General features: G+C 46.9%; 3 protein-coding genes across 6 annotated transcripts; 1 reads left to right on the forward strand and 2 right to left on the reverse strand.

The window, feature by feature from the left end:
* Positions 1 to 4,056: 4,056 nt before the first annotated feature.
* LOC111840921 (protein S100-A1-like) lies at positions 4,057 to 6,247 on the reverse strand. The gene is made up of 3 exons (XM_023806289.2): positions 6,148 to 6,247; positions 4,397 to 4,558; positions 4,057 to 4,296 (listed from the first exon to the last, which is right to left on the reverse strand). Exons 2-3 carry the CDS (start codon positions 4,535 to 4,537, stop codon positions 4,132 to 4,134), a joined length of 306 nt encoding a protein of 101 aa, XP_023662057.2. The 5' UTR covers positions 4,538 to 4,558; positions 6,148 to 6,247; the 3' UTR covers positions 4,057 to 4,131.
* Positions 6,248 to 8,408: 2,161 nt separating this feature from the next.
* krtcap2 (keratinocyte associated protein 2) lies at positions 8,409 to 10,717 on the reverse strand. The gene is made up of 5 exons (XM_023806287.2): positions 10,534 to 10,717; positions 9,698 to 9,852; positions 9,287 to 9,350; positions 8,907 to 8,973; positions 8,409 to 8,733 (listed from the first exon to the last, which is right to left on the reverse strand). The coding sequence occupies exons 1-5, from the start codon at positions 10,535 to 10,537 to the stop codon at positions 8,613 to 8,615; spliced, it is 411 nt and encodes a 136-aa protein (XP_023662055.1). The 5' UTR covers positions 10,538 to 10,717; the 3' UTR covers positions 8,409 to 8,612.
* Positions 10,718 to 10,751: 34 nt separating this feature from the next.
* Positions 10,752 to 22,385, forward strand: trim46a (tripartite motif containing 46a). 4 transcript variants are annotated; one of them, XM_023806284.2, is made up of 12 exons: positions 10,754 to 11,465; positions 13,916 to 14,171; positions 14,604 to 14,781; positions 14,989 to 15,187; positions 15,373 to 15,519; positions 16,655 to 16,750; positions 17,510 to 17,763; positions 17,852 to 17,973; positions 18,427 to 18,774; positions 19,749 to 19,978; positions 20,294 to 20,361; positions 20,698 to 22,385. In XM_023806284.2, exons 1-12 carry the CDS (start codon positions 11,406 to 11,408, stop codon positions 21,155 to 21,157), a joined length of 2,418 nt encoding a protein of 805 aa, XP_023662052.1. In that variant the 5' UTR covers positions 10,754 to 11,405; the 3' UTR covers positions 21,158 to 22,385. The 4 variants fall into 4 exon arrangements, 3 of the variants coding, with proteins under 3 accessions (XP_072572789.1, XP_023662052.1, XP_023662053.1); XM_023806285.2 differs by having other exon boundaries at positions 14,631 to 14,781; XR_011993087.1 differs by lacking the exons at positions 20,294 to 20,361; positions 20,698 to 22,385 and adding an exon at positions 19,061 to 19,194 and having other exon boundaries at positions 10,752 to 11,465; positions 19,749 to 19,882.
* The last annotated feature ends 1,236 nt before the right edge of the window (positions 22,386 to 23,621 follow it).

A 23,621-nucleotide genomic window follows, 5' to 3' on the forward strand; every position in this document is an offset into this window, starting at 1 on the left:
ACAGCTGTAGGTCATCGGTGGTTTGATGACCTGCTCACTTCAGCCAATGGGTCTTGTGGGTGGTGATGCACCAGTAGCTCCTTCCAGAGGGCTTGCCAAGTCAACTAACATCCAGAGCAGCAGCCCTGTGACCAAGTGGAGAGGAACGAGGAAGGCCGAGCTCCAAGCAGCCATCCTGGTTGCCTCCGGCCCCCTCGCTCAGAATTAGCTGAGCTTCTCACACTGGAGACACAGCTGGGCAGCAACGTGGACAGAAAGACACTGATGAGAGTGTTTAGCCTCAGTGCTTTGATGGTCCACAGTATCTGCTGGAGACAGAGAGATCAGTAGAGAACAAGAAAAATCTCAGCTCACTCTATTGAAGGATGAATACAATATGGATGAATACAATAAAGATGAATACAATGCATAAGCAACATGTGTGCAAGGTTTGCTATACTGTCCCTCTTATGTTAACTGATTTACAGGAAACTTTAGTTAAAATAAATCAGAATTGAATCGGAATTTACTGCCAATAAAATGCAATTCTCAGATCAGTTCTCAAAACATTCCAGTCAGTAATTTGCATATAGCAGCAGCGCTGCGGTTCGCTGCAGATGAATAAAACTGCATGCTGAGCCACGCCAGGAGCATCTGCAAGTCCGTGTTTAACAGCAGAGGCATCGGAGACCTTGCCTGGGGGCTGGGAGGCCCTGGCAGCTCACACCCCGCGCATATCATCCTATGCATTAGCCATGGTACAGTTTATGTCCGGTATACTGCAGTTACCGGGAAGCTTGCGGCTTTTGGCTGAAACCAGCACTTTAGTAAAGAAAAGCGGCATATATTTGTATATACAGTACTGTATGTGCAATGTAAAAAATATATTGCTCATTCATCATTAAAGAAATTCATATTTTACTCATATTTTAAAACCAGGAAATGATCGTGCAGAATGTATCTCAGTAAAAAGTGGCAACACCTTAAAATACTCAGGTACAAATCCCCCCAAAAATGACTTAAATACAATAACAAAGAATTTGTACTTTGTTATTTTATATTTCTGTATATATTTCAGCTTAAACGCCAGCAATTGGAATCAAAACAAAGTGTTAATCAAAAATTTGTTAATATTTATGTTAAGGGATTCTGCTACGGTCCAGGCCAAAACCTTCAGCTTGTGATGCTTGAGGTGTGTTTAGGATTATTATCCTGTTGTAAAAGCCATCCTCTTTTCATTTTCCGTTTTTTTTTTACAGTTGGAGTGATGTTAGTTTCCAGAATTTGCTTGTCACAACTCAGACTCAGAGCTTAAGGGTTAAAAACATTAGTCTTCATTAAAAAATGTCCTGTGACAGAACGCCTCATGCTTGGCCTTCGCTCGACCTGCCAGGGGTGTTTCGCGATATGCGTACCTGACCGTACGTAGGAAACGTACGTGTTCTCGTGTACCTGTTTTACGTCATCTTCCATTGCCGAAGACCAATACTAAGAACAGAAGTACAAATGACGGTAAAAATCCCCGGATGTTGTTCTTGGTCGGCCCCAAATATAAAGAATATAGGTCTTTTGCAGTGAAATAGGGGTTTTTACATCCTTTTTTAGCAATCCTACAGGCAGTTCTCAACGTTTTGGACATCTAGACCTCAACTGGACCACTGCCATTCCCATTAAATGCCATTTCCTAATTACATTACATTACAAACTGAGGAAACAGCTACCTGAGAGTTTGTGAGCATTAATTATTTTAATTTTCAGATTGCTAGCCAGCTGCTGATCGTTGGGACAGGGTTTTAGTAGTCAGCTTCACTTGGTGCACACTACCACATTTGGCATGCACATTCATGCCCTTAGCACAAGTATTCAAGGGTGCCCTGTTCCTCAAATAAGCAAAGTGCAGCGTACTTGATGTGCACTTTATCCACACTTGAAGCAGTCTTTGCCTCAGTATATAGACCACAAGCATCAGTGACTACTACCGTTGACATCGAACACGAGGAAGTCTGCTGGCTTATCAAGCCCAGCATGCCTCCAAAGAAGTTAGAATGCAAATGCGTAAAGTTATATAAGGAATGTTTACGCAGCCTAGGGTACAGGGAAGGACTACCCCAAACATAACCAACACAAAGGACAGCATGGTTGTAACATGTTTCTTGTTTACCTCTTCAGATATCAAGTGTGTTCCATTGGTTTCAAGAAATCCCTGCACACCTGGGCACTTTGCATATTACATCAACTTATGTCACCACGGCATGTAGGATCACATTACGCTTAGCCTTTAGCATGGTGATTGGGACAAAGACAGTATTTATAAAACTTTGAAATTTGCATCACCTGGCCCTTCCTGAAAATGACTGCGAACAAGCCATAGCCCTGACGAGCTAATTATGGTCTGAGACTTTGGTAAAAGTGCCCAATCTTTTGCCTGCTGCCCCTTTCCTTTTTCACTTTAAAATTGTTCAAAACAAATATAATACAATACTCTTGCCTGAAAACATCATTTTTAACATTATGCCTTTTGGATATCATGTCATTGTCTACTCACATAAGTATTTACAGTAACAGAAATTTTGACCAGGGGTGCCCATACTTTTGCATGTCACAATAATAATTATCTAGAATTATGTGTTCTAAATTATGTTGGCTTTCCCAGTCATTGATGCTTGTGTCGATTTTAAAACATTTCAAAATTCATCATGTGTACTAATGTGACTGTAATTTACGTCTATGGGATAATATAGTTTGGTCTATTAAAAAAGACCACACTGACATCTGCTGGTCTACTTCTGAAATTTATGACATAGAAAATGAAGGCAAAATGGCGTGTAACTGAACTGGCACCACTGCTCAGGAAATGCCTCATTGGTTTGATGGCAAACAGGATATGCTAGAGTTGAAGAGATGAAGAGAGTTTGAGAGACAAATCTCAGTCTATTGAAGGACTAATAAAATGCATGTTCTCCCTGTGTCATTGCTCATGTGAGCATCTCCAAGAAGGCTGGATACTATTTGCTGGTTTTTGGTGTAAAGTCGAAGGGAGGGGACCCTCTGGCACCAAATCGGCACCAAACAGTAGGGCTATAAGTAGACCCACATCTGCCTGGTGCCTCTCACCATGGGCAACTACAGAATGGAATAGAGTCCAGCCCATCTCTAGGAGTCTGGTTCCCGAGTCCGAGCCTTGCCTCGAGGTGAGCCCGACTATATTTAGTCGGTATCTCTTTACGTCGCGCACCAGTTCAGGCTCATTTCCCACCAGAGAGATTACACTCCATGTACCAAGAGCCAGTTTTGGTAGCCCCTGCCTTCGACTGTCACCCAATCTATGTTGCACCCTACCCCACGGCTCCCCCTGCAGGCGGTGGGCCCACAAGAGGTAGCATCAATGTAACTCTCTTGGGCTATGGCCGACCACTGGGCCTGACCCCCCAGGCCTGGTTACAGGGCAGGGCCCCGGTCTCCCCAGGATGATGCACATAATACATGGGAAACTGCTGAACCACCAAGGTGGTGGTTTGATGTGTCCCGAAATCATGGGTACAGAGCTGATTGTAATGACACCATGTGATTTTCTTCTCCACTAACAATGGTCTTACTGATACCTGGAGCTTGATATTTAATACCAAAACAGCTGCCTCCATTTTCCACACTTTATTTATAATATATGTATGAAAATAGGATTAAATGGGATTAAATTTGTGTTGTACTTTATTCCTCGATGACACCACAGGCTAAGCAATATCCAGTGGTGTTATTTTAGCACCTCATAGTACATTATCCATTTTGCAGATTGTTATGACCAAACCAATGTATAAGTGCGGAACGTTTTGAGTCAGAGAACAGAGTCAGCTATGGTTAGAGGCCTTGCTTAAAAGCCCAGTGGTGTTATAAGTACTCTCTGACCCCTTTACTCGAACCCACAACCTTCCAGACATAGGCTCGGAGCCCTAACCCACTCGGCTGCACAGGTGGCCTTGTCTGTTTGCGCACATTTCAATGTGTACTTTCCTCTTTATAAGTCTTGCTTCCCAGCCCTTTCACCAATGGACAGGCTATACTCATGTTCAGACCCACAGATGTGTTTGAAAGTCAGTGTTTATTAGACTTTTTACAGAATGACTATTGGCACCAAACCTCCCAACCACGATGCGCTCACTTCCTGCACTGCCCTTGCTTCTCATGCAGCTGGTAGATCTGCTCACATGCCACCGATAGGCCCACCACCAGGGACACAAACTCCTCAAAGTTCAGCTCTCCATCCCCGTTGGCATCCAAGTCATTCCTAATGCGATCCACGACATTGGGGTCCCTCTGTGCCTGGGGGGAGGGGTGGTGGACAAAGAAGGGGGGGTTGTGAACTTGGGGAGCTGAGAGAGACAGAGAGAGAGGATGAGGTAGCCAGGGATGAATGTCCTACCTTGAGGAATGTAGATAGCTCAGTCTCCATCAGCTGCTTGAACTCAGAGCGTGAAAGAGTGTTGCTGTTGCCTGTTTTCTTGGAGTAACGGTAGAAGACCGTGACCAGCATCTCCATGGCTCTCTCCAGGTCACTTGGCATTGCTACAGGCTGAGAAGCACCCTAACAGAAAGAGGGAGTCATGGTGGGGTCACATCAAGCCATGGAGTCAGCAGTATAGTGCACAGCTTTCCCTTAGGAGATACACTGTAACAGTATAGTGCACAGGCCTCCTGTAGGAGATACACTGTAGCAGTACAGAGTTACAGTATAGTGCACAGGCTTCCTGTAGGAGATACATTGTAACAGAATAGTGTAGCAGTATAGTGCACAGCTTTCCCTTAGGAGATAAACTGTAACAGTATAGTGCACAGCTTTCCCTTAGGAGATACACTGTTACAGTATAGTGCACAGCTTTCCCTTAGTAGATACACTGTAACAGTATAGTGCACAGCTTTCCCTTAGGAGATACACTGTAACAGTATAGTGCACAGGCCTCCTGTTGGAGATACACTGTAGCAGTACAGAATTGCAGTATAGTGCACAGGCTTCCTGTAGGAGATACATTGTAACAGAATAGTGTAGCAGTACAGTGCACTGCCTTCCCTTAGGAGATACACTGTAGCAGTTTAGTGCACAGGCTTCCCATAGGAGATACACTGCAGCAGGACTCAGCCAGTCTTCCCCAGAGTAAATTACAGCAAATTTATTCCCATCCACAAATTCATAATCAGTAGCAAACATGCATGTTTAATGCTGGCTACTTGCGGCTTGGTAACACTCTTGCGGTTTACTAAGGGTTTAGTGCAGCACAATGAACACCAAGCCAGACAATCAGCTGTCAGCCTGCCTGTGATTAAGGGCAGATCTGTCTAGACGTAGAAATCTGCTTTATTTTTGGCTCTCTGCAAATTCAGAGGATTCCACCTGCAACATCTTCTTTCCTAATCACATTCCTTTTCTTTTGAGTCATCTGCCTTTAAAGTCTTTTTCATGCCGCCGTCTATCTGATGACTGGGTCGGAGTTCATGCAGTGGGGGCTGGAGTGTGAAACAGGGCAGGGCTGAGGATGGAACCGTACTGCTGATAAACTGCATTATAGCAGGTTCAGTAACTTTAAAAAGCTTATGCCTACAAACCAACAGTTAGAAATACACACTGACAGAGCCTCACGAAAGATCAGATTTATCCTTATTGTTGTGGAACATGTATGCATCTGCTGTTCTGCTCCTGTGTTCAGGTATGCGAGTGGTGTTATAATTAATGGAAATCACTAATTCAGCTCGTGCGCAAAATTTTTGCTAGCAAATATTTTTTTAATCGGTAAATGTCCCGGTGCTGTATTTAAGGTTTTATAACTTAAAAGATAAAACCACTGACAAATGATGACAAAAGACTGAAATGTCTAGACTTCTGTTTCAAATCAACAAGACTAATTTAAACAAAAAGTGGAAAAAACACACAAATTATATTATATATTACAGAATGTAACAAAATTCCCCATGGATACATTTTTAAAAGTAAAACAAGTTAATGTATCTAGATTTCTTCAGTACACACAATGCATTTGACAAATTAAGCACAACTACTTTGTTATATATTCAAACTACAGCAAACTTTACACTGTAAATACAAACGTCTTAGATATTTATTGAATTGTTAAGGTGGGTTACATCCAGTGATGAATATGACCGTATGGATTTAAAACTTACCCAACAGATGGATTAGCCTAAGAAAGTAAAAAATGGACCCTAAGTAGTGAATTGTACTGTGAATTTATAACAGGCAACAGGAAACGCCCAAGTACATCACTAAGAGGGAGTGTCAGAGGAAGATGGGTGTGTGCGAGGGCTGGGTGATCGTGGTGCACAAGCAGCGGTCTCTCGCATGTTTAATTCATTAATTTATATTTTTGCTTTTACTGCAGGAATAATACCCAGGCCTGTGGATTTATTAAATAAAAAATGTGCCTGTGAGGGGACAAACCAAACAAAATAATGCAGGCTGAGTGAATAAAAATGATGGTTTTCTTAATTATAGGCCTCTAAAATGTAATACTAGGCTGTATATGATTAAGCACTTTTTATTAAAGAACGTTGAACCGATAGAAAATGAATCAAATTACAATCAAATATAGTCATTCCTTTAAGTCATTTGGTTAGTTTTCTTCTTATATACTGTTCTAGTTCATTATAAATTCTCCATTTAGAGTAGAAAAGCATGTCACAGAGGCTTCAGGGCTTAAGAACATGCCTATAATATTAGGCACAGTTCCTACTCACACAGATAATGTATGATTCCTACACGATTTGCTTAATTTTTGTATTTCTATCATGTTTCAAAGTTGCTCTATACCTGTAAAACACAGCCAAATTTCAACATTTGTAATATAAAACCTTTTGTAATATAAAACAATTCTTTTAAAAGGTATAACTTGTGGAATTGCATAAAAGAGTTTGGTTTTACTACATACATCATTAACATTGTTCTACATTCAAAAATATGTTTTATTTATTTTTAAAATACATGTGTTACTGAGATTTTGGTCACTGGTGCTATTGGGACACCTTATACGTATTTTAACATACAAATACTGCTTCCAAGGGTCAAGACTCATCAAAAAATGAGTTGGTGAGTCATGGGCATAGGTTTGGTTTCAACATTGGTATAGGGACCAAATCAGCTCCAAATCATCCCCCCTCCCCATGCCCCCTAAACACACATGGCATTCCCACATTATTGGTAGGGACACAACCTCACCTTCCATACCTACATCAATGCCCTTGCGGTGTGTCCATACTCACTGATTAATATTTGCTATTAATAAAAGATCAGTACAACATTTCATTCGGCAATTTTCATTGTAGTGTAGTATTGTTTTCCTTCAAGTTAATTTGTTTCACAAAGTCTCTTGAATCTGGCCATTGACATTTGTATCTACTTCTGTTTTTCATATTGAATGTGTTGTAACCAGTCAATGTTAATGAATGTAGCAGTAAGAGATGTTTTTATGTGATAATTAGTGTTTTTTTGACTGCAGTTTCTCTTTTTATTTTATGTTAGTACCTAAAGCTCTATTTCTGGAGCTGGCATAAAAAAATGGCAAATATGTTGTTGCTATTCAATATCATCACCGTGGTTTCACGCTTTCAGAGGAAGGCAGCAGAATGATGAGGACCAGCCAGACAAGTCTGTCTGATGATCACAGCACCTGAAAGGGGGTCACAGAGAAGCTGGGACCAACTTTCCTGCAGAGGAAGTGGCCAGTATTACAGAAAAATGTAGAACACTCTGTCCATATTGTAAGAAGTCAGCTAATTTCCTCCTTATACATGCTTTCATTTATATTGGGCTAATTAAGGCAACTTGTCTCAATGAGATGACATCACTTCTTCCAAAGAAAACATGGAATAGTTACAACCCATGTGTTATTGGTGAATCACTGGTTAGAAAAACAAATCAACTTAAAGTGTTCATTCAATTTCAATCTGACCAGAACAACTACACTCCAGTCACAAGTATTGTAGCTACAGCTGACTTTGCATGGCTGGATTTTAGTTTCAGGAGAAAATTAAAAAAAAACCTCAGATTTTGTGCAATGCAATCACTTTACAGAAAAGAAAGCAGCCGACTTATTTGCGGGCCGCGACTAATTCCTATGCATCTTAAAAATTAGCCTGAGTCTCCACTCAAGCTTTGAATCATTAACATCATAGATTAAAAAGCTCTTAAAATAACAGAAACCAGGGCAAAGGGAAAGGACAGAACATTCACATACAGCTGGATGTTACAGTCTACCAGATGTCATAAATGAGGCATACTATTGCCCAGACCTTGTGGGCTTCTTTTAACCTGTGATGGAGGCCTATTCTCAATTCAACATCTTTTTTGATCAGTCTTAACAATACCACACTTTAGGTTTTTGCACCCAAACCACAGCAATAGCCCTCTCCAAAATAATTTTACAAGCCTGTTATTCCAAAATTATTTTAATGTCTGGATGAACCACTACAATGAGAAATGACACGAGGGAATATCAAGGACCATAGTGACATTCCAAAAAAGGAATGACTGCAGGAAAAGGGATAAAATTTATTTCACTTCAATGGCTAACAAAAAGAATGAAAAAACTGTGGGGCAACTGCACAGTTTGCTATTAGTTGGCTGGCAGTGTTGATCAGTTCTTCCTCTTCCCCTTGCTGGCTGTTTTGGCTGGAGCTGCTACTGGAACAGCAGCTTGGTAGAGAGCTGCTGAGACCTTGTTTATGTAGTACAGAGCAAGGAGAGAGAATATCAAGCTTGAAATACGAGGAAGAGGGAGGGAGGATGGAAGAAAGAGGGAGGCAGAAGTTAAAATGCAAATCATATTTCAGCAACACTTTAGTTTTTATTCAATTGGACAGGTGTTTCAGGTCTAAAATGCATTGTTATGGTTACATTTAAGGGTTTTTCTCCTGTGCTGCATACTCACCAGGTAGTGACACAGACACGGTGCACCAGCCCAGAAGCAAAGAGAGCAATACACAGGCACAGCAAAACTAAAAATGAGAGGTCACACTGAGGTTACAGAACAAGCATATGCTTTCAAACACACAAGTGTAGTTACTAGCATTGACATGAAGTTGATAAGCCAGCTATATCAAAGCTTATGGATGCTCACACACCATTAAACATCAGCTTCCTTCAAAACCTGCACAGCCAAGGCATCTCCATGGTCTCTAACAACCCCAGGACTGCCCATAACCATCATCAACAGACTAGTTATCTGTCCTTCTACATCTGACCCAAAAGGTACAGCTGCAGGATGCTGTGCAATTAGGCCAAGTTGCAGTAAAAACAGGGCTCACTCACTTTCTGGAAAAATCTTGGCCTGGAATCCCTTCCCGAAGACGAGGTTCTCCAAATTGTTGAAGGCCTACACAGGGATTAAGGGAAGAACAACAGGAGGAACACACCAAAAAATGCCTGGTCTGTCCAAGCAAAATGGTGTACAACAGAGGAACAACCTAAATCGGAATTTATGTTCCTCTGTGGTTCAGATATCCTACAATTGGTTTTTATCACACGTCTGTGACCTCAGACACATATTTACTTGCACGGAGATAATATTCTGCCACTGAGATGCTTATAAGTAGTCAAAAATGCTTTAATTCTGATAAATGGTTCCTGTGCCATGCTAGTTTACTGTAATAATTCTGCCTTATCAGCACCCCCTGCTAGCAAACTAGCAAACGTCAACACCTTGTCTACAAGGAAGGATACAGTGAGAGAGCAGATGAAAAGGACTGAGCCCAGAAAGCCACCCAGAATTGTCAGCCACTCTGAGGACCCCAGCTGTCTACTGAACATCTGCATGCCTGCAAATACCAGCACCGACAACAAGCTGGAGAGGACCAGAGAGGTTCCTGTGTTCACGGCTACAGTAAGAAAGTGGAGGGAAAAGAGTGTTAACATAGACGGCACAGTACTGGGATCATGGCTTATGATATTATTACACAAACTATACACTGTAGTATAGATAAGTAGCAACACTGTGTTAAACTCAATGAACATTCGGCATTACACCTCCTGTCACACTAATTTAATATGCTATAGCTGGGCAAATTAATGCTGACAAGCAACAAGGTAAATATGTTAGTACAATATATGCGAAACTACTGTGTAATTTTAAGCCACGTCAGTGTGCGTCACTAAAATGCATCCGGCTAGAAACGCTTTCAGCACTCTAGAGGCGACAAAGGAGGTGCAAAAAACACCACGTTAGTAACTCAAGGCACCCTTCATTATCCCCAACCATGATAATCAGCAGCTTCGTAAAAGTCAACCACTTAACATAGAAACTGACACCTTATCGTCATGCACAGATGAAATAACCTGAGAAATTATCCTTTTTCCTGGATAATAAATGTTATTACCACAAACCCAGTAATGAAAAATGACAACTGCACTTGGTCTAAGGTTTTAAGATTAAAAGATTTAAAAATAAGTCACATAATACTAAGCACTATCGACAGACTAGTTATAAGCTTTGCGACTACTCCCCTCCGCCAGTGTTACTACTATGCGCGCTCTTATTTCAACCGAATGGTGACACTCACCCATCTTTCTTTTATCTTTATTATCTTGAAAAAAATCAGTGAAAGTTATACTTGGAACTTTTCTAATTTTTCGTGCAATCCACCGCGCTGTTATGCCGGCCCTATGTGAGAAGAAGGCCGGATTTTGGTGCCGGTGGTACACATCACCGTCGGGTCCAGCTGTAACCTCTTCAGGACACGTCTGTCGAAGTGGCGACACCTAGCGGCGTGGAGGCTAAAGAACAACTCCACTACACCTGTTCGGAATTCTATTATATCGATTGGTCTTTATGGCTCAGCCAATATACATTCTTATACAAGAATTTCATTTGGATATATATCTATATTTAATTTTCTCTATGCCGCAATTCTTATCTGTTTGAAGGCAAAAGAAAAAAAAGCAATATAGACCAATAGAGAAAATGAAATGGGGGAGGGAGGGCGAGCGAGATGGAAACCCTCATTGGTTTGAATCCTTATTTTTTCTGCAGGAAATGCTACGCATGCTCATTTCCCAGTCCTCATCCTTTTTTGAGCACTATATTGCTTAAGCATATACCCCTATCGGAAGGGGAAAATTCAGTGCGTTTATATTGCAGACTACTCGCTCTCAAGAGAAAGACGGAGTGCAATTAAAAATTAATCAGCTTGCCTTTGTGGCAATCGTCTGATTTTTGTGGTTTTTCACATTGCAGACTGTCAATCTTTCTGCGCCTGTATGTGTGTCGTGCAATGCGCTATATGTAGGCCGAGGATCACCTTAAGTTAGGTTTTATTGGCAGAAGCGCTCACATTCTGCGGCTGTATTTCAACAGTTTATTGCACCGACTGGCTTTTTCTGCCATCTACGGAGAGCATAGAGCGCACCACCAACGACAGCGCTATTGCGAGGAATGGCAGAGGCGGACTTGCAAACGTTTACCTCCATAATGGATGCGCTGGTTAGAATTAGTGTAAGTATTTTCCATTTTTATAGCTGTTTGATTTTGCGCATCGTTAACTGTATATTGTCTTTCTGTGTTCAGGTTGTATGCTGTAACATTTGTGAATTGCGTTGTTATAACCCGACAACAGATGTTACATAGGCAACTACCTGTCGAAATGCAGTCATCTATAGACCTATATTTTACCGATCTTTATTTGAATATACTAATGAGTTCTTCAGGTGACTCTTCTTCCTCGCTAACACTCCCTGCCACCGTTCAAATTAAAATGCCCATAGACCGTAATATAAAATTAGAAGTATTTTTCGGATTTATTTTTCTATAGGACTTGGTGGTTCCTAGTGAATTCAGCACCGCCTTGTTAGCTTATACGTCCGTTTGCTTCGATGGAGGCAGGGTGAGAAAGATAAGGGAGGATAGAACGAGAGATGCACCAGCCTCATGTGCTTCCCTTCTCCGTATTATGGCAGCTTTAGTTCTGTTAGCATTCGGCTATTTTTTGTTTTTAGATTTTGGGCAATTTTCCATATTCCTGTAGCGACAATTATTAGTATAGGAGTCATGCTTGGGACTGTTTTATTCATTTGTACTGACAAAAATAGACAGAAAATTACGTTCTTTAAGAATTGCGTTGTAGAGGCTCTGGTATAGCTGATATATGAAACGGAGTCCGAAAGCAGAACATCCTTTTTATGTAGACTGTGGCAGCGTTCAAATAATGTAATGGAGGGGGAGAGTGTAAAGGCACGACAATTCAATGGGACGCCAGACAAAGAATACTGTCACTCGCAGACAAATATAAATGCTGGGACAATTTGTTGTCGCGCGGAGATGCTTGTTGCTATGGGAACGGGATGCGAGCACGCTGAGGCCTGGCGGTGGAAGGGCGCGCGGGGGGGGGGTGTAACTACTGGCAGTCAGCTTGAATGGCGATTCACTGCACTAACCTGGATATGGTGATCCGGAAGGGGGAGCGGGTTAATGTACTGACCCGAGAGTGTGCGATACACCGGAAGGTGGAAAACGGCGGCCCTGCGGCTAAAAAGCAGCGTAAACACTTTGGCCTTTACGCTGACGCTGGCAACGCAACAACCCTGCCGTATCCCTTTGCTCCGTCCCCCCGCCCCCCGACCGTGATTGTAGAAAGATGCGATGTCCCACCCCCTCCTCCCGTGAACAGCGGACCAATCGAGGGGGGTTAATATAATAGCCTAATAATATGATAGTAATAACAGGGTGCAGTTCTTAACAGGAATGCGTTGGATCAGCGCGCCCGATGCGAGCCGAGTTCCGAGGCCGGTATTGCGGCTCGTGACGCCGATCCCCGTGCCATTGTCACCCCTCTGCGATGCACGCAGCCCGCAAGCTTTGCGTGAAGGGGATGCGCTGTACTGCGCCTGGCGTCTCAAACGCAACGCAAACCGCCGATAAATTTCCAGTATTATCTCTCGATACCGATGTTTGTTTCTCAAAGACTCCGCGGAAATCAAAAAAATGCCACAAGATTGATTTTTGAAACTCATCTTTCTCAGTTTAAAATTTACACGAGCCAGTTTACTAATATTTACGTTTCATATCATGCGTATAAAAATGACTTTTTTTAAACACAAATATTAGGCGAAATACCAGCAGGCAGGCTAGACTAACTTTGCGTGTGGTTAGCATACGCCCGTGTGTATCCGAGCTTGGCTGCTGTCTGTCAGCGTCCCGAAGGGAGTAGCTCGCAGTAAAAGGAGGATCTGCTGCGCGTGACTGAAGAGCGGGGAAACCTGCAGAAACACTGCTGTCCCAATGCAGTCCCAATGCAGCTCAACGCCAGTCTTTCTCAAAACGAGCAGAACTTCCCTTTTTAGCACTAGGATACACAGAAGACTGTGTACAGCAACACGAGCCTGAACAGCATCACTCTTAAAAGTGATGACCACCTCCATTTGAATCTACACTGTTGGGTGACATTGAAGGCGGTCACATTAAATGTAAGAATGTCCCCCGAGAAGTGCGGAGCATCCATCACTGGAGCCCTTATCCATGCTCTACAGGACGGGCTCGATGCTTTGAGGAGAGCCAGCCATATATACGAGGCCCCTTCTTGCTGGTACTCTGCGTGCCATTGATTTTTACTCCCACTCCGTTCTTCTCTCTCTTTACTGCTCTCTGGCCGTCCTGTCGGACTTTTATCTTTCTGTTGACTTCCGAGCTCCCGTCCCAATGTCTGGGTTACGCTGAACGACACCTCTGATGGCTTTTGCTGGTCCCTGTCACCTTTTAATCTCAGTCATTCCATTCCTCTCCTCCCTGGCGTCCCGTCCGTCCTGTCGCCTCCCTTCATGGCTCTTTCTGTTTCCTTCTCTCGTTCCCCTGATAACTTTGCTCCCATTTGTGGGGAGTGGGCAGGCCTGTATCCCTCCATCTCCTTCACATGATCTGACACCCCCCCCCCCCCCCCAACCCCCCCACAGTCCAACATGAAGAGCATGGAGAGGGAGCTGCAGTGCCCAGTGTGTAAGGAGATGGTGAAGCAGCCTATCATCCTGCCCTGTCAGCACAGCGTCTGCCTGCTGTGTGCCTCCGAGGTGCTGGTGCAGAACGGCTACCCCGCTCCGGACCTGCCCCCCTCGCCCAACTCGCCCGCCTCCACGCCCAACACCCGCTCTCCTCGCCAGGCCCGCCGCCCCCTGCCCAAGGTCGACCGCATCGAACGGGTGCTGCGAGCAGGTGTGTGTGCGCCCGTTAGCTCAGAGCGAAGGCGCGGGGTGGGGCATCAGCGCTTCCAGCTGGCGGGTAACGTTAGACGGAGCCCGTCTGGCTGCCTGCGTGCGTGTCATGCGAGAGGCCGCTTGTTTGGGTGTGTGTGACGCTAGAAATAGCCTGCTGTTTGGGTGCCGGTGTAACGTTAGCCTGCCATTTGTGGGTGCGTGTGTAAGTGACAGCTGCTCCTGCAGGTGTGTGTGTGTGTGTGTGTGTGTGTGTGTGACCGCTGGACTTTCTATGAACCCCGCAGCAGCGAAAGGCTGCAGTGAGCAGCTGCAGAGCCCTGGTTCCTCCCCCAGCTGCCGACGTCTCTATTTTCGTCTCTTACTTTCTCCCGGAGTACCGTGTCATCGTGTTGCATGCAGGCTTACCTCTCGACTCCCATCTCTGATTCAGCTGGCTCCCGTCTCCCAAACACATCAGGGTTCGGGACGTACCCCGGCAGGAGGAGGAAGGAGGGCCCCCCTCCCAACATGCTGTTCCCCTGCCCTCCCTGCCAGAGGGAGGTAGAGCTCGGGGAGAGGGGGCTGGCCGACTGTCTGCGTAACCTGACCCTGGAGCGCATTGTGGAGAGGTACGGGGCCTTGCCCATGCGCGGGCATCCACCCATGTGCCAGTTTGGGTGGGGGGTGTTAGCTCTGGGTGAGGTCTGGGGGCACCTTTGCCTGCCTTTAGCCGGTTTCACCTTTGAGCTTTTAAATGTAATTTTTTAGGCACGGGAGGCACATGGCCTTCCTCTTTTGCCAACCCCTCGCCCCCTCCCGTCTGTGGCCCGCTTCAGGTACAGGCACACTGTCAGCCTGGGCACCGTGGCTGTCATGTGCCAGTTCTGCAAGCCCCCCCAGACCCTGGAGGCCACCAAGGGCTGCGCCGACTGCAGGGCCAACTTCTGCAATGAGTGCTTCAAGCTGTACCACCCATGGGGGACGCCGCGGGCCCAACACGAGCACGTGCAGCCCACCCTCAACTTCCGGCCCAAGGTCAGGGTGACGGGGTCAAGGTCATGGAATCATTGACCCTATAGTCATGTGATTCAGATGATTTTATGTGCATCCCTCACTGCTGATATCTGCCCCCCCCCCAAGCAGGCTTCATGTTACATTCCTGCAGTCTTAACCGTCTGCGCCCCCTAGTGGTAACCCTCCCCTCTGATCACCTCACGCAGGTCCTGACCTGTCCGGAGCACGAGCAGGAGCGGCTGCATTTCTACTGCAAGTCCTGCCAGCGCCTCCTGTGTCCACTGTGCAAACTGCGCCGGGTGCATGCGGGGCACAAGGTTACCCCTGTGGTGCAGGCCTGCCAGACGCTGAAGGTGGGGGAGGACAGATGGGAGCAGTGTGGGGCAGGGAAGGCGGGGTCACAGAGGGAGGGGGAAGGAGGAGCAAGGGGGGGGGGTCACAGAAGCTGGGCGGAGACTGTTGGGGTCAGGGGCGGGGTCAGGGAGCCCGGCCCACTTTAAAACCTTAGGGGCCATTTTCTGATCACAAATTTCGTTTGGGTTGAATCTCCAGTAATGGAGCTGTGGATCTGATTTATTATGGGCTGTTTTAAATGGTAGCCCAGAATACTGTTCCATTATATATATGTATATTTATTTATACAGATGTTATGGGGGTGACACAGTGCCTCTCGGGTGGGAGTCCTCTGCGTATGTGGGGGGGGGGAGAGGGGGGTTCCTCCCAGTGCTCTGGTTTTCTCCCACAGTCCAAAGACAAACTGGCAAACTGACATCTGATGTGTTGTATCCTGCAATGGACTGTCCCCCTGCCCAAAGCTGCCTGGGATCGGCTTCCGGCTCTCTGACACTGTCCTGGATATGCAGCTGGGAGATGGATGTAATATCCTGGGAATCATTTTACACTCAGAACTCAGGAAATTAGCCCATTCCAGTCAGATTCTGCAGTGCTGGGTCACCGGTTATGGAAGATAAATGGATAATCACATTCTCCCTGTTATCTAAATAATCCCCCTTTTAATAAATAATATGCATAAATAGTCAAGCTTGTTTTTAACAATGTAGAGGAGACCTGTGGGGCTTTACTTATCCGGGGAGTTTAATGAGGTTCTGGACCAATTTGGTTCTGCCTGTACTACAAGTAGAGCTGGAAGGTTCCGTTCCAGCCCACTGATGCAGACTGAAATATGTGTTCAGCTGCGACAGCCGTGTGGTCATTAGTGAAACATTATCTAACCTGGGTGTTGGGCTCAAGGTAGATGGAATCATTGAGTATTAAGTTGCATTAATCACAGAGTACAGAAGCAAGGTTGCTTAGTGCTAATTACCGGCAGGTTAATCATCAAAGTCAAGGTCACAGTTTTGTTGCTTTCGATCTTTGGTGAATTTATTGTTTTTTTCAGTTCAGTGAGCGGTGCCATTGAGCCGTGACATAAGGCCTGAGACGTGACCTGGTCTAGCCTCTTAATGGTGTCAATGTTCACTCCCCCAGGAAAAAATCACTAAGGGCATCAACTACATCCTGGCCAATCAGGAGACGGTTCAGGCGCAGATCACTCAGCTGGAAAACGCGATCACGCAGACGGAGGTATCCAGTACGGCTCGCACCCGCTGACACAAAGGCCGCTATTTTCTGTTTAAGCAGCAAACCTGCATGTGCTGAGATGTGTGACATGGGCAATCAGAACTGGCAATCAGATACCGTGCGTGGTTCAAGACTATGAACAGAAGGTTTCCGGTTCGCATCCCTGGGCCAGCAGACTGAGGTCACTGTTGAGCCTTTGAGCAGGAGCCTTAACTCTCAATTGCTCCAGAGACCCTATTTTCTGAATGTGGACGTCACTTTGGATAAAACTATCTTCTAAATAATTGTAATGTTATGTAAATATCCGGTGTGAAATACGCTGGTTCTTAGAGAAGCGTCTGTCCCTTTAAGAAAATGACATGAAAATTGGGCCAGCCTGGACCTGCATCTTGCTTGGGGGGGTGGGGTGGGGGGGTGGGGTACAGCATAGGTGCGGCTCTTACAGATTAGTACGCCAGTTTGTTCTAAATGAGGGAATCCCATGCACGCGAGCTTCGTGGAGCTCTCCGTACAGGGACATGCACCCTCAATCGCAGATCCGCCCAGAAGTGCCGCTTGCATTTCATACCGTCGCATGAGACAAACGTCATCCTCTCCTTCATTATCCGCTTCATCATCCTCTCGTCCTGTCCTCCCATCACGGCCTCTGCTACTGGCTAGTTGGCCCTGTCCGTAACCTCGCCACCTTATATTACACGCAGACGGGTCACCCTTCCTCGGTCACCTTCCGGGTTGTGATCGCTGGTTATCTCCCCCCGAAAGGTAAACAGCGCTACGGCGCAGGAGCAGCTGGCTCAGAGCGTGCGGGAGCTGGGCACGGCGCTGGCGGAGCGGCAGGCGGGCCTGACGCAGGGCCTGGAGGCCGCGCGCGGCCGCCGCAGGGAGGCGCTCTCGTCCCAGGCGGCGGAGAAGCAGAGCCTGTTGGAGCATGCGGGGCTGCTGGCCTTCTCCCAGGAGCTGCTCAAGGAGACCGACCCGCCCTGCTTCGTTCAGGCCGCGCGTCTCACCCACAACAGGTCCGCCGACCATTCACCCGCTTGCTGGCGCCGGGCTGCCGCCCCTGGCCCCGCTCCCCCCGCTAAACGCCCCCCTAAACCCCCCCAGGCTGCTGAAGGCCATCGAGAACCTGCAGTGCTTCTCCCTGTCTGCTGACCCCTCCTTCAGGCACTTCCAGCTGGACGTCTCCCGTGAGCACAAGCTGCTCAGCAGCCTGGACTTCATTCGAGGTGAGGGGGAGGGGGGAGGCTTCTGGGGGTCGGGAAGAAAAGGTGTGAGTGTTTATGTAGGCTGGGGCTGTAGAAACAGGTGCCTCACTATCTTGCCTCCCTCTCCTCTCTCCCCCCTTTTCCCTCTCTCCCCTCTCCTCCTCTACTGTCCCCCTCCCTCTCTCCACTCCCTCCTCCTCCCTCTTTCCACTCCCTCCCCCTCCCTCTCTCCACTCCCTCCCCCTCCCTCTCTCCACTCCCTCCCCCTCTCTCTCCCCACTCCCTCCCTCTCTCTCTCCCCCCTTTTCCCTTTCCCCTCTCTCCCCTCTCCTCCTCTACTGTCCCCCTCCCTCTCCCCACTCCTTCCCCCCTTTTGCCGCCCTCTCCACCCCTCCCTCTCTCCACTCCCTCCCCCTCCCTCTCTCCACTCCCTCCCCCTCCCTCTCCCCACTCCCTCCCTCTCTCTCTCCCCAGCCCCGCTCGCCCCAGTGATCGACACTCAGCGCACCTTGGCCTATGACCAGCTCTTCCTGTGCTGGCGCCTCCCGCAGGACTCGGCCCCCGCCTGGCACTTCACCGTGGAGTTCCGGCGCCGTGAGGGCGGCCACGGGGGTGTGTGGGGCGGGGCCAGGGTTGGAGTGGGCGGGGCTGGAGGCGGGGGCCACTGGGGCTGGCAGCGGCTGGAGGAGGTGACGGGCACCAGTGTGGTGATCGAGCGGTTGGAGATGGACTGCGTCTACGTGCTGAGGGTTCGCGGCTGTAACAAGGCCGGCTTCGGGGAGTACAGCGAGGAGGTCTACCTGCACACGCCTCCGGCACCCGGTACGGCCGCCACACTGCAGCCCTGATACCCCGCCACGCACCTCGGAGTCACTTCCTGCATACATTCGTGTGTAAAACATTTCACCCTCAGCTATATTTTCTTAGATATGACTTAAGTAAATCTTTAGTCTCACCAAACTAAAGGTTGAATGCTTGATCCTCAATATTGACATGGCAAAAATTAGTGCTGAATTTTTACTACTACAAATTTAATGAATCTCTTTTTTTGCCTATTCCTCTCACCTTCTCATCCCTTCATCTCCATCCCATTTGCTCTCCATCTCAGCTCAGCTCTCGCTCTCTGTCTCGCTCTCTCTCTGGCTGTGGGTCACCTTCTCCTGCTCGGCGTGAAACAGTCAATCATCCACATCCATGTGCTCATGTGACCTGCTTTTTAAGGACTGACACTTGCCCAGTCAGGTTTGTCTCCTAAAGGGATGTTGGAGTATTCGGCAGCCTCAGTGTTCCCTTTGCCCTGTATGCTCGTGGTGTTTTCATCCTGAATAATACTGCCCTAATTCTGTCTCCTAATAAGCCCTTTTTCCTGCTCCAAACACAATGCCTTCTGCTTCCTGTCTGAAGTGTACCTCCCCTTTTTAAAGCCCTTTTAATCTTGACCTTTTTCCTGGAATGTGTACAAGGTACCTGTTGTATCTGCCCCCCCCCCCCCCCCTCCTTTTCTCTGCGCCTTCCTCTCCTTCCCTTTAATCCAAAATGGATTCCCACTGCCCTACTTTCCTCACTGTCACCCTTTCTTCCCTTCCTCCCTCTGACCCACTTGCCCGCCTCCCTTCCTGGCATCTGTATCTCCTTCTCTTCCTGAAAACCTCCTTGCTCCTGGTTTTTTCCCCACTTTCCTTCTATCCTCCTCCTCCCCTGCTCTCCTGCTATGTGTCTTCCCCTTTGTTATTGTTTTCCCATCCCTCTTCGCACTGTCCTGAATGCTGTTACCCTCCTCCTCCTCGGCCCCTTAGTGCTGAATTTCTACCTGGACCCCCGCTGGGGGCTGCACTCTGACCGCTTGGTGGTCAGCAAGGAGCAGCGCTGTGCCCGCAGTGTGCCAGGCCTCTCCCTCCTGCAGGCTGCGGACCGCGCCCTCACTTCCTGTCACCTGACCTCAGACCTGCTGGTGGGCGATGTGGCCGTCACGCAGGGCAAGCACTACTGGGCATGCTCGGTGGAACCCGGCTCCTACCTGGTCAAGGCAGGTTGACCGCTCGGGCGTTGGGGAGGGGGGCTCTCACTTATCAGACAAGTAGCTGAACACCAGGGTGACCTAAATGGGAGGGGGGTGGTCTTGATGGTAGTGCCGCTCCTTACAGTGTTTTTAATTATAGGGGGAAAAAATAGAAATTGTAATTAGTGTCATGAAAGGTAATATTAGCTACCGCAGTGTTGAAACAACAGTGTCGCGCCTCGGCATGGCGGCTGCTTCGTGACGTATTTGTCAGTGTGTGTGTGTGTGTGTGTGTGTGTGTGTGTGACCCACTGCCCCTTGCCCATCCTCCGCTTCGTGCAGGTGGGCGTCGGCCTGGAAGCGAGACTTCAGGAGTGGTTTCATCTGCCCCAGGACATGGCCAGTCCGCGGTGAGTGTGACTAGCGGGGAGAGAAGCCAGGTCGGACAGACAGGCGGCGCTGGGGACCCGGCGCGAGGCACAGTCTGTGTCTTTACAAGCAGTACTGTAGCGTTCAGATTAAATGTAATACACCTGCAGGGCCCATTCAGGAAGCTGATTCAGCATCCTTCAGTTAGAGTGAAGCCCATATCTTTAACTATTGTGCCACCTACTGTCCGTATAGAGGAATGACATTTTGAATAAAATAAGTAGCTTTAAATGCCTCTGAGGCTCAGACATTCTGTGTGTGCTCTGTCTGTCTCTCATCACCAGCTTCTCCCTTCCTTCACCCCATTTGCCCTGTAGGTATGACCCAGACAGTGGCCATGACAGTGGAGCAGAGGATGCCCTCGACTCCTCTCCTCCCTTCTCTTTCCTGACCATGGGCATGGGAAAAATTCTCCTGCCCCAGGGGGGACAGTCCCACAATAGCTGTCCGAGCAATGCCACCAGTCCCCGGGAGCCCTCGTGCCTTTCCAGCACCAACAGCGGCCACACCACACAGACAGCCCTCACAGCCCCCCTGCCCCCACGGCTGGGGGTGTGTCTGGACTTTGAAAAGGGACGTGTCACATATTATGATGCCCACTCGCTCCGCCCCCTATGGGAGGGGCCGGTTGATTGCTCTGGTCCCGTCTGTCCAGCGTTCTGCTTTATTGGTGGGGGTGCACTGCAACTGCAGGAGCTGGTGGCCAATCGGCCTGCAGATCAGCCCCCACCCAGACGGGTCACCATCCAATCCCGTGTCACCAGCCAGAGTAACTGAGAAGATTGACAGGAGCTTTCACTGCGTAAGCATCTGTACCCCAAAAGCTGGGAGGAAGCCAATATTGTATTGTTTTTTTTTTACATTGTTTGAAATAATACAACTTATGTTGTTCATTATGTAAATTTGTAATATTTTAGCCCTTTTACATTTATTTACATTTTTCATTAGCTTAGGGTGTGGGTTGAAAAATCCGTAAAATTGTCTTGTACAATTCCTCAGAACATGCTGTTCGTCCATATACAGGATATCTATTTATGCAAAAAAGATTATTCCTCTGTGTATGTACGGGCTCCCTTCCCCCGACAGCTATGTATTTGATTGGTGAAAAGGCTGCTGTGAACCCCTCAGACGTTAAACCCGTCAAGGAAGCCAAAGCTCCAACATACAGTTCAAATAATTTATTCTGAAGAACCACACGGATCCCCCTCATGAAATGACCACGTTGTATCTGGGGACAAGGTATCACCGTACGTACCAAACGTAAACTATACTCTGCTTATGACCATGTTTAGCCGTTTTTCCTTAACGTGTATATCCAGCGACCAAACCTGGAAAATTTCTAAAGAAACCGTAGCTTTTCAGCCTTTTCGTCCCAGCTTGGGCGATTGCAAGACACAAATATCGCTTTAGTAGATGATCGGATCTTATTATTGACTTGGTGCTGTGGGTTTGCAGTTGCCTGACGCCATAGAGCTCTCTCTCGCTCTCTGTGTGTGTGTGTGTGTGTGTGTTAGTTATGTGTGGGAAGTGTTTCTCTGTGTGGCTGACTGCACATTTGTAAAAGCGAATCCCCACGGCATGAACAACTGGGGCGCAAAACACAAAAAGAACAAAATTAGAAGTATATTATATATTACTACTGAGCTTAAAGTGCAAAATAAATTAAAAAAAAAAAACACCGCGTAAACAGACTTTTCAGTGTGAGGGACTCAACACGGGAGCTGCAATTAACACAAAAGCCCCTGCATGGGGGCAAATATGATGATATAGTGAAAGTGTTTGGCAGTGTGTTTCTTGTTTGTGTGTGAGTGGAGCTGAGACTTTCACACTGTATTTAGTTCGGTACCCGACTTCTGCTGTTATCGTTGGGAATCGTGATACGTTTTAAACACGTGGTTTTGTGGCATCCGAATGACTCTGAACTGTAGCATTTCTGCAAACTTTATTTAGACCTCGCCTGTCTGGCACACTGTTTATAAAATGATAATAAAATGGTATTAAATGAGTGAAGCCTGATTGTCGTGTGCTTCGTGTATATTACCGATGCTGTGAATAAGACCCCATAGGCACCTGGCGCTCTGACTGGTTGGGGAATCGATCCAGAAAGGGAGGAGAGACGCAGGTATAGCTCAGGTGCGCCTCTTCCTGCTTCTCATTTTCCGCCCGCTGCACACTGTAATACTATAGTATTGCCACTCACTCGTTCATCTCCGGTAAGTAGCCTAACGTCTAGTTCTGTAATCTTCGCGCTTAAAGTTAACTGTAGCCCGTATTTGTCATTTTCTCGCTCTCATTACTCATATTTCCCCTTCTGATCATTTCCTTTCTGTCCACTCATCCATCACGCCGCGTGTTTTTTCCTCGCCGGACTGCTGTTCGCGGAAAAAAAGAAAAAAAAAGTGAGGAAAGTCGGCGTATGTTGTTGATAGCTGGCGAGATGTACACAGATTGTATCTCTGGATGGGAACTGGGCGTTTTGTAATGCTCAAACAGTCGGTCTGAATTTGCCAGATAAGACTTGAGACAAACATTGCAGGTCCGTGGTATTTTTAAGCCTTCAACTAATGAAAAACTGGCTCTACTAGACTTTCTGCGTGACGAACTGACGTCTGATCAACCTTCTAAATAACTGAGACACGCCTCATTCACCAGGAAGCGAAGCGGACAGTGGGGAGGAGGGGGTGCCTCGGGATCAATGCACTCTTTGAGGCACTAAATACTGGGTAAACAGACTGATTTTGACGCAGCAAGCTCCGCTCATATCAGCCAAGGAGCCAGTGGCCCTTGTCACAGATCTAAGGTGGATCTTCTTTCTTTAGGTGCCCCAACTATGGTCTGTAATGTGGATTGGGGAGGGGGCATCCTACAACAAGTAGGACAATAGATGTGCCCATCAGTGTTACAAAAGTCTGCTTATTATAAGCGACTTTGTTTTTTGTTTTTTTTCCTCATGAAGTCGCTTATAAATTTCACTGTGTTGCGTTTTCTGAGCATGTTCATGTTTTGAGACGGTGGTTTTAGCGCTTTTAACCTAGTCCAACATTTTGTGATCTAACAGATGAATCATTGGAAGAAATTAAAATATCAGTGCCAATTATAGGCTCCAACAGAACAAACCCATCATTGATCAAACTGACATTTGACGAATGACGTAGGCGTACGAGCATAAATAGCTTAAAACTTAAACGACATCAGGCAATAGAATGCTGACTTCAGTTTAAGCTGTGTAGCCATTCTTGGA

Source organism: Paramormyrops kingsleyae, chromosome 9, assembly GCF_048594095.1.
Source record: "Paramormyrops kingsleyae isolate MSU_618 chromosome 9, PKINGS_0.4, whole genome shotgun sequence".
Taxonomy (NCBI): Eukaryota; Metazoa; Chordata; class Actinopteri; order Osteoglossiformes; family Mormyridae; genus Paramormyrops; species Paramormyrops kingsleyae.

Bases quoted from the DNA above. Each gene is read 5' to 3' on its own strand.
- LOC111840921 (XM_023806289.2), bottom strand. From the start codon at position 4,537: ATGCCAAGTGACCTGGAGAGAGCCATGGAGATGCTGGTCACGGTCTTC. The intron at 4,297-4,396 runs GTAGGACATTCA...CCCTCCCCCCAG, and splicing joins AGCTATCTACATTCCTCAAG to GCACAGAGGGACCCCAATGT.
- krtcap2 (XM_023806287.2), bottom strand. The intron at 8,974-9,286 runs GTGAGTGAGCCC...TCTCATTTTTAG, and splicing joins GGCCAAGATTTTTCCAGAAA to TTTTGCTGTGCCTGTGTATT. The intron at 8,734-8,906 runs GTGAGTATGCAG...TCGTATTTCAAG, and splicing joins CGTGTCTGTGTCACTACCTG to CTTGATATTCTCTCTCCTTG.
- trim46a (XM_023806284.2), top strand. From the start codon at position 11,406: ATGGCAGAGGCGGACTTGCAAACGTTTACCTCCATAATGGATGCGCTG. The intron at 11,466-13,915 runs GTAAGTATTTTC...ACCCCCCCACAG, and splicing joins ATGCGCTGGTTAGAATTAGT to TCCAACATGAAGAGCATGGA. The intron at 15,520-16,654 runs GTGGGGGAGGAC...TCACTCCCCCAG, and splicing joins AGGCCTGCCAGACGCTGAAG to GAAAAAATCACTAAGGGCAT.